This window comes from Salmo salar, chromosome ssa10 (assembly GCF_905237065.1).
Source record: "Salmo salar chromosome ssa10, Ssal_v3.1, whole genome shotgun sequence".
In the NCBI taxonomy this organism is placed as follows: domain Eukaryota; kingdom Metazoa; phylum Chordata; class Actinopteri; order Salmoniformes; family Salmonidae; genus Salmo; species Salmo salar.
This window is the reverse complement of record NC_059451.1, coordinates 75,045,624-75,063,350: the sequence shown is the minus strand read 5'-3', so window position 1 is coordinate 75,063,350 and position 17,727 is coordinate 75,045,624. Positions and strand designations below refer to the sequence as shown.

The 17,727-nt window shown below is 42.5% G+C and overlaps 2 protein-coding genes across 4 annotated transcripts; both read right to left on the bottom strand.

Moving 5' to 3' along the window:
* Window positions 1–687: 687 nt before the first annotated feature.
* On the bottom strand, window positions 688–4,262 carry LOC106561056 (ras-related protein Rab-19). Its single transcript, XM_014124643.2, has 5 exons — window positions 4,028–4,262; window positions 3,549–3,635; window positions 2,560–2,748; window positions 1,652–1,835; window positions 688–1,409 (listed from the first exon to the last, which is right to left on the bottom strand). The coding sequence occupies exons 1-5, from the start codon at window positions 4,037–4,039 to the stop codon at window positions 1,144–1,146; spliced, it is 738 nt and encodes a 245-aa protein (XP_013980118.1). The 5' UTR covers window positions 4,040–4,262; the 3' UTR covers window positions 688–1,143.
* A 290-nt stretch (window positions 4,263–4,552) lies between these two features.
* Window positions 4,553–8,979, bottom strand: LOC106561055 (coiled-coil domain-containing protein 34). Of its 3 annotated transcripts, none has more exons than XM_014124640.2 (7): window positions 8,874–8,979; window positions 7,512–7,776; window positions 7,108–7,270; window positions 6,817–6,924; window positions 6,317–6,475; window positions 5,803–5,929; window positions 4,553–5,623 (listed from the first exon to the last, which is right to left on the bottom strand). In XM_014124640.2, the coding sequence occupies exons 2-7, from the start codon at window positions 7,766–7,768 to the stop codon at window positions 5,415–5,417; spliced, it is 1,023 nt and encodes a 340-aa protein (XP_013980115.1). In that variant the 5' UTR covers window positions 7,769–7,776; window positions 8,874–8,979; the 3' UTR covers window positions 4,553–5,414. The 3 variants fall into 3 exon arrangements, with proteins under 3 accessions (XP_013980115.1, XP_013980117.1, XP_013980116.1); XM_014124642.2 differs by having other exon boundaries at window positions 7,108–7,249; XM_014124641.2 differs by lacking the exon at window positions 8,874–8,979 and adding an exon at window positions 8,067–8,335.
* Window positions 8,980–17,727: the final 8,748 nt, after the last annotated feature.

The following is a 17,727-nucleotide window of genomic DNA, read 5'->3' as shown; positions in this document are numbered from 1 at the left end:
TTCTTACTAATTACGTTTGTACAAATACACACATTTCAATCAATCATTCACTGATGTGTCATCACTATAATTTCCAATTCGGCCGTTTCTTCCATCGCTATTGCCACCAGTGGCATTGTATACCATCGAAGTACAGTTCTAGGTTATTGTACATACCATTTGTAGGCCATGTGGACTTCATCCGCAATGACTCTGACGATTTTGGATCTGTATAGGACTGAGGCCAAAACATCTTTCCTGGTTTTCTCCAACCAGCTCTCCGGACTTCCGAAGACAAGGTCGCATGCACCCTCCAATATAACATTATTGTTTTCCTTCACAACCACCGATCTGAGAGCCAGGGCTGTTGCCTCGTAGATTTGGTAGTCCGTCCACCACAGCCTTTAGCGTGGACACGACTGTCAGAATTAGAAGCTGTTTTCCTAGCTTCTTGAAGACTAGAACTAGCTAGCTGGTTAAATTAGGCTTTTCCCCAAATGCAATTGGCAAGACCATCAATATATCCTCCCCTCGCACAAAGGCTTGAAATGCTTCAAGTTGCGCCTTGGGGGATGTAAGTATTTTATAATGTTTTCTTAATTATGATTATTATTTTTATGGAAATTGTTATTGAATGTTTTATGCGGGGATGTCAGCATTTGTACAATTTGGCCAATGGTTTTGAGGGAAAGAAGTGTGAGACTGTGGAATTGTCAATGCAACACTATATTTGAAAAGCTGGAGGACACTTTTTTTTTTTTAAAGGTAAAAGATCAAACAATAGGAGTGTTCATTGAAACCAGTCATTTTGCCACATACAATAGACCACAGGTGGCCAGAGGATACTTTTACCACTTTTTGTTATTAAATACTGGTTACGCTGGAGTGGGACTTTTCAGTGGCAGTGATAGTCTCAATCATCACTACATTACTTGTATCTATTCCATCCCCACCAACGCACAATATAGTAGACACACACATCCCTAACCCCTAGCCTCTATCCCAACACGCTTCTTGACAGCACCTTTAGATGTGGCAGTCTAAAACTATCAGGCTTTGTGGCAACGTTGATTCCAGACAGTTATAGTTTATCTATAGGTTAATTATATCATTATCAGGACCATCAGCACAACAACCTCTTGTCCACCTTGCCCATCAATTCTCTCAACAACATGATTTCCTGTCCGTGGAATCGGAGCCATGGATAGGATGGGAGTTTGGGAAGTGTGGGGAGGCCTGTGAGTGTTCGTCTGTGATGGTCAGGCCGTTCCTAACCATCAGCTCCCGGGCCATCAGCACGAAGGCTGCCTCCACATTCTGGGCCTCCTTGGCCGAGGTTTCCAAGGCAGCCAGCGCACCCTTCCCCTCAGCCAGAGTACAGGCATCCTCAAACAGCACTTGTCTCTCCGACTGCAGATCCGACTTGTTCCCTAGGAGAAAAGAGCAGAGAATGGAAATTGTTCTTTCTATTTGAGTTTCGTTTTGAGAAATAGATGAATGTTGATTGCTTGGAAGAATCTATTTATAAGCTCAAGGTAAGTGTCAGACAATTTTCTCTCACCCACCAGTGACGATGAGCACCACATCTGTTATGTCATTATTACAACTGCTCAGTAGGCTTTATAACAGAGTTTGACTAAAGCCACGTGTTGCCTGTGTCTCTCAGACCCACCAATGAGGATGAGAACAACGCTCGCAGCCCCGTACTGCTCCACTTCCTGGATCCAGTGTGTCACAGATTCAAAAGTTGGACGCCGTGTGATGTCATAGGCCACTATAGCGCCATGGGCGCTGCGGTAATAGCTCTGGGTGATTGTGCGGAAACGCTCCTGTCCAGCCGTGTCCCACACCTGCAGCTGAGGAGACAAGAAACAACACCCACTTTAGCAGGAGCACACACACTACACCAATTTCTTATACACACACCCTCAGGCCAGGCTAAGGAACAAAGGGTCAGTTGAAACCCATCCATAGCCTTTTCCCCAACCCTTTGCTAGAACAAGATAGGCGTAAACATGGAGAGCGTTCCCCTAAGCACATTGAAAGGTTAACTGGAGACCACATGCTTACACCTATCCAGTCGCTTCGGCAAACACTAAAGGGGAAGGGACTGTGGGTTGGACGTCTATGCATCCCTGTGGAGGAGAGACCGGTACAGGGAGGTTTTCGTTGATTTAATTTATGGATGAGACGTTTTTAAGGGTGGTCCAAGAACATCCAACCCGTCCTCCAAATACACAGACAAACATGTACCTAGGAAAACACACTTATATTGTCCATACAATTATAGAGTCACTTGATACACACCCAGAAAACACACACACACACACTCACAGCGGGGCGATCCAAAGTTAGTTTGACCACTCCTGTTCCTTAAAACAAACAAAAAAGTGCTGAAGACTTCTTTGCTTTTCAGGACAGCAGAGGCAGAACCATTTACACTGTGTAAAGACACAATTAATCTAGCTAGGCCTATTGGCAATAACGAAATACCGGACGGAACAAAGACAATATGTCCTGTTCTTAACATCGAGAAATGTGATAAACAATCGTCCAAGAAATCTACACATATTTCCTTACCTTGACCTTCCTGCCATCAATGTCCATGGTTCGTACGGTGAAGTCCACCCCGATAGTGTTTTGCTGTTTCTCCATGAAGACACCAGACTTAAAGCTCTGGACCACGCAGGTCTTCCCCACGTCTGAGTCTCCCACCAGGATGATCTTAAAGAGGAAGTCGAAGGAGTCGTCCTGCTCCGGACCAGAGGACTGCATGGTGAGGGGTCGACACAGGGAGAGTCTGAGAGACAAAACTAAAATAGGGCCAGGCTGAGATGCCCTGCAGCAGCGATAGAACTGGTTCTCTACTGGGTAAGTTGTTAGCTGCGTCAATAACAGTTGAAACTGTTGACAGAGATGGTCACATCCTAGTCAGAAACACGAAGAGAACCCTTCCGCAAGAGGAGCTAAAGAAGTACATGAACATTTCCCACTAAAACATTGTCCCTTCTATGCAGATTGTCTTGGGAAAACTCAGGAACTATATTTAAAAAAAAACTGGTTGCTACGCAGAAAAAAAATTGCTGGCCAAAACAAGAATATCACGGCTTGTTAGTCCCCTGTTTATAACCATAGCCTGTTTGTTCTTCATTCTTTTTCCTTGTCAGAAGTTGTATTGAAGATAAGACTTCAATAGGCTATATCCTCTACTTCTACAGGTGTTCTCTACTCAGCCCCTCTTCAGGTATTTCCTCAGGTGTCCATCTCCCAAAGTGAGCTCATTCCACACACAAAAAAACGTCACATTCGAAACAATATCACAATTAAAAGTGTTCTGGAAGGCTTCCAAAAAGTCCACGTTTCAAGTCCTTACCCTTTTTGATAGGTTGTATACATCAAATCATTCCCATTCTTTGTGCTCAGACCGCCAACTGTTTCCCTGCACAGTTGGTGTCCTTATGCCCTTTATACCAAATTACTCTCTCTACTCTGTTGTTCTCCCAGCTCTCATTCGTTCCCAGACAGCTAAAGTACACCCCTTACCTTTCCTGGCAGGTGTGATCCCTTACCTTTCCTGGCAGGTGTGATTTCCAGTTGCCTGCCCACCTGCACCACTGCATCTTGGGAATTGTAGTTTTCCAGGCAAGGTCCAGGGTCTGTGAGGGCAGGAAAGAGGGATCAGTCGCAGCGGTCACATTTAAGACTTGTCTCTAAGTTCTTGCAAGGCTCACTGGGTACACATCCTTAAGTCAATACAGGGAGCCACTCCTATAGTTAAGCTGCTCGTGGCAAAATGTAAACACAAGAATTTTGTTTTGACAAGTGGCCTTTGGACCCCAGAGAGCTGCATACAAATACTCAGAAACACAGTCGGCTTCCCCTCTCTCACTATTCGCCACCTCCTGACTGCCGTCAACTAACACATTCCAGTGCATTCAACAGCTAAATATAGAGCAGGCAAAAACACAAGACAACGCTTAAGCATTTCTCAGTAAAGATCTTGTTAATGAGGGTTAATTTAATTTACTGTGTGATGAATCCATTTTACCTCAGGCGCCATACATTGACCTCGCAAGGAGATAAAGGAAAGTGATGAAGAATACTGTTCTGGAAGTCAGAGACCCCCTCTTTTTTCATTTCTCTCTCTCCACCCACACACTGGTTTGTCGTCATCTCAGCCCAGAGGCACAAGGCACAGCTGGACACGGAACAATGCGCAAGTGTGAGTGGCGCTGTGCACCAGTGCTGGCCTATCTCTGGCCCCAGCCACCATGTTCTTCCTCTGAGTGTGTGGGTGTGTGGTCACATGATGGTTCCACATTAAGCCCTGAAGCCTGAGGAATGTTTCTTTCACCCACTGACACCATATCTCCTATTATTGACTTATCTACAGCTGTCTACTGATCTACTCATGTTATGTTAGCATTTTTTTTACTGTGTCTGAGAAATGGTTCAAGCATAAGAAATTACACTTAGTCTCCCTCTTTGTCTGCTATCCATTGAGGTTGATGAATCTAAAATGAATTAAAATATCCAGCCCATAGCCATAATATAAATAGACACAACTAAACAGTACAATAAACAGTTTTTATTGACATCCCGAACTATGCAAAAATGTACATGTCATTAGAAAATTCTTGTCAGTGAAAGTAACAGAATTTAAAAAAATATTTAGCTTCACATGAATCATTAAATATTCTTTGAGAATTAAGAACCTATACAAATCTGGCATAAAAAAAAAAGACGCTACCACAACATGTCTTTTCGATAAAAAAAATACATAAAAACATACAGTCAATGGACTAGTGCAGCTGAGTCTACACAGTGCAGTCGGAAAGTATTCAGACCTTGACTTTTTCCACCATTTGTTACGTTACAGCCGTATTTTAAACTGGATTAAATACAGTTTTCCCTCATCAATCTACACACAATACCACACAATGACAAAGCAGGTTTTTAGAATTTTTTGCAAATGTATTAAAAATAAAAAAACTGAAATACCTATACCATGGTTCACCAACTAGCAGCCCGCAGGTGATTTAGCGAATCAACTCCAAGTGATTTTAATGTTGGCAATCTGTTTCAAAAATACTCACATGCATAAAAGAGAGATATACTGTATGTGATCTAATTCAAATGTAAGCAAGGTTTGAAATGATCAGATTTTTAGTCAAATGTTATATCGGTTTGGGCTTCTTGCGGTCAATTTACAGTCTACAAATTATTTGTAATTATATTCCGGCCACCTGATCATCCACTCAAGAAAGTTGATGATCCCTGGTATGTACATTAGCATGGTCACCTCCCAAGTGTCCTCCCACAGTACCATAAAGATCCTAAACACTGATCTAAGGTCAGTTTTGTGGTTTCCCCAGAGGTTAGATCTGAGGATAGTACTCTAGATCTGTGTCCAAGGTGAACGTCTACTGGAGCTGTCATCTCCTCTGCAGGCGAGCTGCCGAGCTTACAGTGTCTCTGAGTCTGAATGGGATGCTGGGGCTGTTCTGGTACTTGGGCTGACTTGGCTGTTTCCTGCGGGAAGTCTTCTTCACTGGTGGTTTATCTGGTGGCGGGACGTGGATGGGCTTCCATGGGATTGGGTTGTAGAAGCTGGGAGATGGGTACGTTACATTGTCATAGCCACCTGGGAGAAGAAACAAAATACAATGGCTTTACAAAATCAAAACTTGCTTTAAAATATACATGCACGACTGTACAACCACATGTGTGTGACAATAAAACATCTTGTTACATTTTTTTATTGCCATTTTCCAGAAGGTGAATATGAGATTGAACAACCCTAAACCAGGTGAAGACCGTTACCTCGCGGGCAGCCGGGTGCATTGGGACTGGGTCGGCTCTTGTCCTGGGCACGAAGCCATTCCTTAAAGTTCTCCTCTGCTCTCTGTCTGCGCTCCCTCTCCTGAGCCTCTCTGCAGGCTGCCTCCTCCTGTTACAACACAATTGCCCCAATCTCAGCAGCTGAGCACCTCACAACTAATTTCCAGGGAAACCAAAGCAGTTGTGGTCAGAAACATTGAAACGCATGTTGAAATGGACATTTCCAGGAATTTGCCACATGAACTTGTGTTCAGAGTAACAAACTACTGTATAATTCAATTACATGGTTTAGTTGTGTGTTGCTGCTGATTTGTTAGCAATGACAGAAGAGAGAGAGCACAGGAATATTTAGCAAATGGCTAATATGTCGATCTCTTCCAACAACTGTACTCTAATGTAGAGAGCAAAGCAACAAAACATTTCAAAGATTTTAATTTGTTTACTGTCCTGAATACATCTCTGAATAATTCCACAAGGCTACTGTGAAAGAACCTACCTTCGCTCTCCTCTCTCTCTCCATTTTCTCCAGGTTCTTCCTCCGTAGCCACTCTCTGTACTTCTCCTCTGCTTTCTGTTCAATCACCCTCTGCTTCTGCTGCTGCCTCTGCATCTCCTCCTGCTCTTTGCTCTCCTTCAGCAATTTCTCCTGCTTCTCCTGGAGATGACAAACAATGACAAAAACATGACTTACCCCTTTAGGTGCAGATATAACGTATGCATGAGAAAGAGGCCTTCCCTGTAGCTCAGTTGGTAGAGCATGGTGTTTGCAACGCCAGGGTTGTGGGTTCGATTCCCACAGTGGGCCAGTATGAAGAAAAAAAAGGTATGAAATGAAAATGAAATGAAAATGAAATGTATGCATTCACTACTGTAAGTCGCTCTGCATAAGAGCGTCTGCTAAATGACTAAAACGTAAAAAAAATGTAAATGTAGAAAGCATGGTTCCTCTCTGGGACTTTTGTTAATGACCGAGTCAAAAGAAGGGCGGCTCTTAACCTGTTCTTTCTTCATCTGCAGCCACTCCTGGATCTTCTGCTCCACCACTATCTTCTTCTTCTGCTGCTCTCTCTCCTGTTCCTCATTCCTCTCCCTCAGTAGGCGCTCCTAACAAATAACACTTGTCAGTCCCACTGTCATACTCAATTGCTTCATGTATAGACATTTGCAACCCTAATATCCCGAAAGGAAAATATCAAATGTTTGAAAAACTAAATGATCACGTTCTGACTCAAATGCTAACAGGAGTTGCCAAACAGAAGAAGAAACGAAAAAGATACGGCGGCGCACCTCTTCTGCTTTCTTTTCTATTCTGAGTCTCTCCTCTTTGGCTTTGCAGACCAGCCACCTCTCCCAGGCAGAGAGCGATGCCTCTGGATCCGCCGCCTCAGTTACTGCTCTCCTCTCTGGGGGCTTCTGTTGTGGATCATATCTGAAACACACATGCTCAACTCTGAGCACAAACCCTACAGTTAAGCCTACTAGAGCCAATATGTATCCTTCATTCATATATTTTAGTTTGTCTGTGGCACTTCCATTGAAACAGTCTAATCAAATTGTTTAGCTTCATCAACCCTTTTTAACTGCTTGTTGACGAGGGGACCCTAACTAAAGAGCAAGTGGCGCTAACAAAAATGTTGCCCACTGTCTGCTGAATCCAGTTGGGTAACACTGCTCGTGTACACCAACCATACCTGATGGGTGAGAGGGGTCTGGCGTCATCACTCTGTGTGGCTGAGGTGTCTATCTGATGTACGTGGTGAGCTGCAGCCACGTCCTCATCACTCTCGTAGCTGTCATGGTAGATGGGGGAGAGCAGAGAGTAGGTGGAGTCGCCCGTTGAGTCATAGTCCACACTCTTGGATCGGTGCAGTTCCCTGCCGCTGTCCTGGTAAGTCTTCAGAGGAGTCGAGCTGAAACTCTTGGAGGCGGAGGCAGGAAAGCTTGACATCTTTCCCCCTATTATCATACAAACATGTGAATAAAAAATTAAAAATGTAAACAAGCACAAACCATTTATTTTATTTTGTGGATACTCTAATGTATTGCGCAGTCACAAATAAGGAATGGAGACAGAGTTAAACAGGAGCAGCTATGTAGCGAGCATTATGGCGAGCGATCATTACGATGAACAAGCATTATGATAAACACGCATGGCTCCTAAACTTCTGACTCCAGTCAGCCAAAGCAGAGCTGCGAAGACCCACCAGCTTGCCCACACATCACTAAAGTTATCGTGAACCAGATACCTCTCTAACGCCCATGAAGCTCCGATTCGAACCCCCATTCACCAGTTCTGCCAGCGTTATAACGTCAAAATACGTTCGTTGATCACCATATATGGAGTTCCGCTAAGCAACTATCTTAATTTACTCTCGTAGCGCCCAGTATGTACTTCCATTAAAGGTAGAAATAAAAATGTACAAGTATCCGAAAAAATCCTCTTCGGCACCTCCAATGTACTGTATTGAGCTGTTGTAGACTTCTGACCTGTGCGTGGCAGTAATTATTGATTTCCATTGGCATTGTCTGAGGTGCCGGATGCAGTTACTTGTAAATGTTGTATTTAGACCTTTTGGGGAAGTACATACCAGCCGTAACGGAACTAAATTACGATAGTTGCTAAGCGAAGCGATATTTCGTGATTAACGAACGTATTTTGACATTATAACGCTTGCAGAGCTGGTGAATAGGAGTTTGAATCGGAGCAATCGGGCGTTAGATACTGGTTCAAAGTTATCGTAGCTATTTGCAGGGCCGAGCAGCCCTAGCATACTGTTATTGCAGCTCAGATCAATTAATGTTAAAAGGCCCAGACAGCTAGCTAATCCTCTGGCAATAGCCTCCCTTGGCACTGGCCAGCTAACGCGTTACGTAGCACTGTATGAAGTAGCTACTTACTTACTGACAGTTAGCAAATTAGCTAGTTACTAGCTTGTTTGCCAGCTAGCTAACGTTAGATTATCATAACATTATCTGCTTTGCTTATCATTTGCAATGCAATACCATCTAGCTAGACTATCCAATAAACATTTGGCTTATATTAATATTTTTACCTAGGTCTTCACGCACCTCTTCCCATCTGTTTACTTGGTTGTGATTGCAAACAACTTTATTTTCCCAAGATACACCACACAATATCTGACCAATCACCAACGCGGAACGCGACGCTCCTGGTAGACGCTGAGCGGTATCCATGGCGACATCATGGAGAATACGGTCGTCACGGTCATGGCTAAAAGAGATCCAGCTTTTGTGAAATGAACGTCAGATTTGACTTGTAGAAGGTTAGAACTTCCGCACCAAGCTAGGAGAATTAACGTAGCATTTTAGGATAATTAGGTTAAGGGTTAGGGCTATCTAAAATGCAAAAAAAATATCTAATTTTAATTTGAAAAAAGCTGGATCACTTCTAGCCATGACCGTTCATAACTATATAGTTAAATTCAAAGGGGCTTAATTGGTATGGGAAACATGTTTATATTGCCAAAGCAAGTGAAATAAACAAGAAACAAAAAACAACAACAAAATAACAATTATAAATTAACAGGAAACATTGCACTCAAAAAGGTTTCAAAAAGTAGACATTTCAAGTGTTATATTGTCAGCTACGGTGTTTTTAACAATGTGCAAATAGTTGTAGTACGAATAGTAGGGGAAGATAAGTAAACAGATTAATATTGGTTGTATTTACAATGTTGTTTGTGCTCCACTGGTTGCCCTGTTTTCATGGCACCGGGGCAGGGTTGGGTAGGTTACTTTCTAAATGTAATCCATTACAGTTACTAGTTACCTGTCCAAAATTGTAATCAGTAACATAACTTTTGGATTACCCCAAACTCAGCAACGTAATCTGATTACTTTCCCCTTAAGAGGCATTAGAAGAAGACAAAAATGTATGTTACCAATTGAACAACATCTATTGCAGGATAAATCAATGTTAAAGTTTTCACAGCTGGCCATATATGGATGTTACATTTTACTTTATGGGTTGGTTATGTAGGCTTCTTCTAACCCATCGCCTTCTACTACATATAATAATATGATTAAATTATATCTTTACATTAAAAACCAAAGTCTATCAGAATTCCAGTCATTCCAGTCAATTCCAGTCATTCCAATAAATTCTTGGTCTTCAAGAATAGGACTTGGAAATATGGAAGTATAGATTATACAAATTGTTTTACCTGAGCATGACCCCAAAACTAAGGACTTATTAGCCAGCCCTACTCTGTTGTTCATGGAGGACTGATTGGGCTCATTGATTCGAGTTGAAAAATAAATGCTGCGCTCATGGAATGGTATGCTTTGATCACTACTGGAAAGTGTTATTTACATGTGAAAAATGAATGCCATATGCTGCATTTGCTATAGGCCTATTGTTAACCTTTTTGTTGGTGACACTTTGACATCTTGATAATATGCAGCTGATAATATGCAGGGCAAATCCACATATTAAACAATAATAAAACGGTCGCCCCGTCTCTGTTTTGGTAAAAAACTGAGGGATGGGCCTGGAGAAATGTTACCACTCTCAGATTAATAGACAGAGCTAAGGACTGACCATCCATATCATCAAAACTATTGTTTTAACCATGTTATGAGGCTATACAGTGTTTGTTTACTTTTACAATCTTTAAAAACATTGGGAAAAAACTGGCCTTTATTTTGGGTTCTCCCGGAGTGTGACAGTTGAACTAAGCTCATAAGGCTCATAAGTTATGTTTTAGAACACCTACTCATTCAAGGGTTTTTCTTTATTTTGACTATTTTCTACATTGTAGAATAATAGTGAAGACATCAAAACTATGAAATAACACATATGGAATCATGTAGTAATCCAAAAAGTGTTATATAGTGTTATATATTTGAGATTCTTCAACGTAGCCACCCTTTGCCTTGATGACAGCTTTGCACAGTCTTGCACATAGAGTGTATGTGCTTGACAGGGTAGAGGTGAACAAAAATATAAACGCAACATCAAGTGTTGGTCCCAGGTTTCATGAGCTGAAATAAAAGAGCCCAGAAATGTTGTATACACACAAAAAGGTAATTTCTCTCAAATGTTCTGCACAAATTTGTTTATGTCCCTGTTAGTGAGCATTTCTCCTTTGCCAAGATAATCCATCCACCTGACAAGTGTGGTATATCAAGAAGCTGATTAAACAGCATGATCATTACACAGGTGTGACTTTTGCAGGTGACAATAAAAGGCCACTAAAATTTTTATCCGTGTGGACAATAAAAGGAGTGGATGGAGTGCAAGGTGTGCAAAAGTAACGCACCACCCTTAAAAGAACGTAACCAGGGACGCAGCCCAAAAGGAATATCGTAACTCCACAATATACAGAACCACATGAAACACACCCTGACAAACGAACATTCCCGTACAAACAACAAACCTAACTAACTAGCCTAAATACCCCTCCCCACTAACAACTAACACAAAACAGGTGGGCAACTAACCTAGGCCTAACTAACAGAACGTGAAACATAAATCGATGGCAGCTAGTAGGCCGGCGACGACGACCGCCGAGCGCCGCCCGGGCGAGGAGGGGCGCCACCTTCCGTAGGTGTCGTGACACTAATCTTCCAATTTTTTTTATTGAAATACTGTAGAATTCTATTCATTCCTATGGGAGACTGCTCCTTCTGGGGAGTACCAATATGGCGGCCGGTGCCTTCAAAGTCTCTAATTGGCCAATACATAACATCAGCAATCCAGGGTTTATACACTGAGTATACTAAACATTAGAAACACCTTCCTGATATTGAGTTGCAACCCCCTCCCCTCAGAACACTCTCAATTCGTCAGGACATGGACTCTACAAGGTGTCAAGTGTTCCACAGGGATGTTGGCCCATGTTGATACCAATGCTTCCCAAAGTTGTGTCAAGTTGGCTGTGTGTTCCTTGGTTGGTGGACCATTCTTGAAACACACAGGAAACTGTTGAGCATGAAAAACCCAGCAGCGTTGTAGTTCCTGACACAAACTGGTGCATCTGGCACCTACTACCCCGTTCAAAGGCACTTATCTTGCCCATTCACCCTCTGAATGGTACACATACACAATCCATGTCTCAATTGTGTCAAGGCTTAAAAATCCTTCTTTAACATTGCAGAGCTACCTCCAGAACAAGATTCATGACAGAAAACACTAACCTGCGAGCGTGGGGTAGTGATTTTGAAACGAGACAGCCACATCAACGATGCCCCCATTCCACTCTACCTCCCAGTAGCAGGTTTCAGACAGAGCCACCGTGTAAGATGGTGCCGACAGATATGCTGCAAATTTGCAGTATTTTGTGTTTTTGTGTGTTTTTTCTTACATTATTAGCCTCCCAAAAATGTTGTGTTATTACATACAGCTGGAAATAACTTTTGGATATCAGAGCGGCGGTGACTCACCAGCATTACATCCAGGAATACGACTTTCCTGAGTTGGATCCTTTGTTCGTACCACCCAGAGCAATTTAACTTATTCCAGAGGCTGCTCCAAAACACTGCTGGTGGAGAAGAGGTATTCGGAGTGGACTCCTAGTCCTACTCAGGAGGCGTGCACACCATCCACCACTTCTGAGTATATTACTTGCTAATCTTCAGTCTTTGGATAATAAAGTAGACGAGCTCAGGGCGAGAATCTCCTTCCAGAGAGACATCGGGGATTGCAACATACTCTGTTTCACGGAAACATGGCTCTCTCGGGATATACTGTCCCCGTCCATACAGCCATCTGGGTTCTCAGTACATCGCACAGACAGGAATAAAGAACTCTCCGGGAAGAAGAAAGCCAGGGGTGTATGTTTCATGATTAACTACTCATGGTGTGATAACATACAGAAACTCAAGTCATTTTCTTCACCGACCGACCTCATAAACATATGCCGACCGTATTACCTCCCAAGAGAATTCTCTTCGGTTATAGTCACAGCCGTGTATTTTCCCCCTCAAGCCGATACCACGACGGCCCTCAAAGAACTACACTGGACTTTATGCAAACTGGAAACCACATATCCTGAGGCTGCATTTATTGTACCTGGGGATTGTGACCATGTAAATTTGAGGAAAACACTACCGAAGTTCTACCAACACATTGACTGTAGTACTCGCGCTGGTAAAACATTGGACCACTGCTACTCAACTTTTCTAAATGCATAGGCCCTCCCTTTGGCAAATCTGATCATGACTCCATTTTGCTCCTTCCTTCCTATAGGCAGAAACTCAAACAGGAAGTACCCGTGCTAAGGTCTATTCAACGCTGGTCTGACCAATCGGAATCCATGCTTCAAGATTGTTTTGATCACACGGACTGGGATATGTTCCGGGTAGCCTTTGAGAATAACGTCGATGAATACACAGATACAGTGACTGAGTTCATCAGGAAGTGTATAGGAGACGTTGACTATTAAAACCTACCATAACCAGAAACCGTGGATAGATGGCAACATTCGTGCAAAACTGAAAGTGCGAACCACCGCATTTAACCATGGCAAGGTGACTGGGAATATGGCCGAACACAAACAGTGTAGTTATTCCCTCCATAAGGCAATCAAACAGGCAAAACGTCAGTACAGAGACAAAGTTGAGTCGCAATTCAATGGCTCAGACACAAGACGTATGTGGCAGGGTCTACAGACAATCATGGACTACAAAGGGAAAACCAGACATCTTCCTTCCAAACAAGCTAAACACCTTCTTCACCCGCTTTGAGGATAACACAGTGCCACCGACACAGCCCGCTATAAAGGACTGTGGGTTATCCTTCTCCGTGGCCGACGTGAGTAAGACGTTTAAACGTGTTAACCCTCGCAAGGCTGTCGGCCCAGACGGCATCCAAAGTCGCTTCCTCAGACCAGCTGGCTGTAGTGTTTACGGACATATTAAATCTCTCCCTGTCACAGGGTCTGTGGTTTTTGACTATTGTTTCCTCAGGTTACTGCTGGAGGGCACCATTACCCTGTCTTCTAGTTTCCAGGTTACCCTGATTAATGGTTATTGGATTCACCTGGTTGCCTTGCTATTTAGGTTCCTCTGTTGGCCTGGATCCTTGCTTAGATCTTGTGTTTTTCTTAGTGTGCCCTTGTGCGGTTGCTTTGTTATGACTAAGTAAAGTTATGGATTTACCCTTACCTCTGCCTGCTGTGTTTCTCTGCGCCTGGGTTGGAGTTTGTACTAGCATTATTGTTACACTCCCTATCCCAGTCTGCTGTCCCCACTTGCTTCAAGATGTCCACCATTGTTCCTGGACCCAAGAAAGCAAAGGTAACTGAATTAAATGACTATCGCCCCATAGCACTCACTTCTGTCATTATGAAGTGCTTTGAGAGGCTAGTTAAGGATCATATCACCTCTACCTTACCTGACACCCTAGACCAGGGGTGGATAACTCCAGTCCTCCATGGCCTAATTGGTGTCACACTTTTTCTCCATCCCTGGCAAACACAGCTGATTAATGAAATTGCATTCTAAACTGAAGATCATGATTAGGTGATTATTGGAGTCAGTTGTGTTAACTGGAGCTGGGGCAAATCTGTGACACCAATCAGGCCCTCGAGGACTGGAATTGCCCACCCCTGCCCTAGACACTCTTCAATTTGCTTACTGCCCCAATAGATCCACAGACGATGCAATCACCATTACACTGCCCTATCCCATCTGGACAAGAGGAATACCTATGTAAGAATGCTGCCCTGTGCAACTGGGTCCTGGACTTTCTGACGGGCCGCCCCCAGGTGGTGAAGGAAGGAAACAACACTTCCACTTCGCTGATCCTCAACATAGGGGCCCCACAAGGGTGCATGCTCAGCCCCCTCCTGTACTCCCTGTTCACCCATGACTGCGTGGCCACGCACGCCTCCAACTCAATCATCAAGTTTACAGATGACACAACAGTAGTAGGCCTGATTTCCAACAATGTCCGAGAGAGATTTACACTGTTATCAAAATCTCACACCAGGGTTAAGCCTACACAAAACACAGCCTTTATTTTAAGTGTTTCTAAAATCTCCTGTGGGAAAAATTAATGTTGTAAAAATGATTGGAACCATTTCCCTGTTTGACCGCTAGGTTTTGTGGGTATTATGACTAATACTGTGGTACTCTATAGGGAAACAAAATCACTTTTTACCTCCTCACTATTCATGTTAATAAATTAGTCTGTCAAAGTTATGGATTTACCCTTACCTCTGCCTGCTGTGTTTCTCTGTGCCTGGGTTCGAGTTTGTACTAGCATTATTGTTACATTCCCTATCCCAGTCTGCTGTCCCCACTAAGCAAACTGCTAAATCGTTCAGTTTACATCTTACCTACATCTTGCCTAGGCTACTGTGGGCTATCGGAAATTAGATGTAGGCCTATCAGGGGCTATAAGCTACCTGCATCTAGCTAAGATTCTAATTAAGCAAAGTTTAATTAGAATCATAAACCCAGATTTTAGTCTATAGCCTATGTATATTTGTCCTTGTGTTTTAGGTAATTGTCCTTCTGAATTGTGAATTTGTCTCCCAGTGTCTGTTGGAAAGCCGACTGAACCATGTTTTCCTCTAGGATTCTGCCTGTGGCTGCCTGTGTTTAATTTTTATCCCCCCCAAAAACTCCCTAGTCCTTGCTGATGATTAGCATATCCATAACATGATGTAGCCACCAACATGCTTGAAAATATGAAGAATGGTACTCAGTGATGTGTTTGATTTGCCCCAAACATTAGGATACCTAGTCAGTTGCACAACTGAATGCATTCAACCGAAATGTGTCTTCTGCATTTAAACCAACCCCTCTAAATCAGAGAGGTGCGGGGGCTGCCTTAATCAACGTCCATGGCACCTGGGGAATAGTTGTTGTTGGGGGTTAGCTACCTTGCTTATGGGCAAAATGGGAGATTTTGTCACCTTGCTGGCTCGGGAATTAGATTCAGCAACCTTTCAGTTACTGGCCCAATGCTATAAACCACTAGGCTACCTGCCGCTCATAGGCTTTGTATTCAGGACAAAAAGTTATTTTCTTTGACACATTTTTTGCAGTATTACTTTAGTGCCTTATTGCAAACATGATGCATGTTTTGGAATATTTTTTATTCTGTACAGGCTTCCTTCTTTTCACTCTGTCATTTATGCTAGTATTGTGGAGTAATGTTGGTCAATTTTTTCAAAAGACAATCAGGTCTATACAATTATCAAACGTATATATTGGTAGTAGAAAGGAAACACAGACTCCTTGTTTAAGTATCAGGATTCTCCTTTAGTAGTACAATTGTATGGCAGAAGTTGGTAGAGTACGGTATATGATAGACGCCTCGCAGAACCTGGGGAGAGCTAAGACATCCTGCAGCTTATATAGGTATAGGTTCATAACAAGGTGACATTTCACAACAGAGAAGTCTAAGCATCTTCTTCCAGGTGGTGGTTTCCATCAGGCCTGTGGTGGCCTTGAGTTCTCAGAAAACCAGTCGTATTCTCAAAACCTCAGACAGTCCCGGTGGGACCCAGACAGGAGGAGTATGAGCGCAGGCGGTTTCCGCCTTCTGATAGTGTCTGCAGGGCATATCACTCAAGTCAGGTTTTAACACACACACACAGAGGTCTCCTGAGAGGAGACCTTACAGTTCATCATAACACAATTTATTAACCATTTAAAAGGTATGAGGCCTTGGTTTAACCCCTTCAGTAACTACAATATTGTTGATCCATCCTCAGTTATCTCCTGTCACAGCCATTAAACTGGTGAAATTCCTGAGCGGTTTCCTTCCTCTCCGGCAACTGAGTTAGGAAGGACACCTGGATATTTTTGTAGTGACTGGGAGTAATCCAAAGTGTAGTTAATAACTTCACCATGCTCAAAGGGATATTCAATATTTTTTTTAATCTACCAAAAGGTGCCCTTCTTTGCGAACCATTGGAAAACCTCCCTGATCTTTGTGGTTGAATCTGTGCTTGAAAGTTACTGCTCGACTGAGGGACCTTACAGATAATTGTATGTGTGGGGTAGACTGGGCAGTTAAACAATATTATTGCATACAGAATAAGCCCATGCAACTTGTGACTTGTTATGCACATTTTTATTCCTGAACTTATTCAGACTTGCCATAACAAAAGTGTTGAATACTCATTGACTCAAGACTTTTTTTTTCTTTTTACATTTCTTAAAACATAATTCCACTTGGACATTATGGGGAATTGTGTGTAGATCAGTGACACAAAATATAAATGTAATCATTTTTAAATTCAGTCTGTTACACAACAAAATGTGGAAAAAGTCAAGGCGTGTGAATACATTCTGAAGACACTGAATATTTACCATTTGTGAGTGTGTGATATGGGGGTTGGAGACATGTTAATTTTGACATTACAAAGAAACTTTTATAAACAATAGCAACACTGTCAAGCTGCACTGAGCCTTGCTGTTGGAAAACCACATCAGTGTCCAACTTTCGGCTGTGTCAGATGCAACCGCCTCTGATTTCACTCCTCGACTTTCGTCTACACTCGGTTGCCTTCGCCTTACCACTCAAACGAGCCCATGGTGAAAGTTGGTTGGGTAGAGAGTCATTTCATGCTAATTTATTAAATTATGCCCATATGTATATGCAATTTAGTTATATTCAAACGTTATTATTCTATCAATATAATAACAGAACGTATAAAAGGGCCATATGTGGTTTGAAAACGTTGGCATGTATTTTTGATATTTGACATTCAGTCCCACCAATGTCTGAATTGCACTGATTTTCTGTCTCTCATACAATTATTTATTTGCTATAATAGTCAATATTTGACAGATTTTTTTTTTTTCTCATTAAAAATGGTTAAGTATCTTACTCCATTATGCGCTGTTACATTTGTCAGAACTGTATTTTGGACCTTTTTATCCATTTTGACGACCGTTGCTGATGTTGGTAGGGGGTCTGTCTGCATT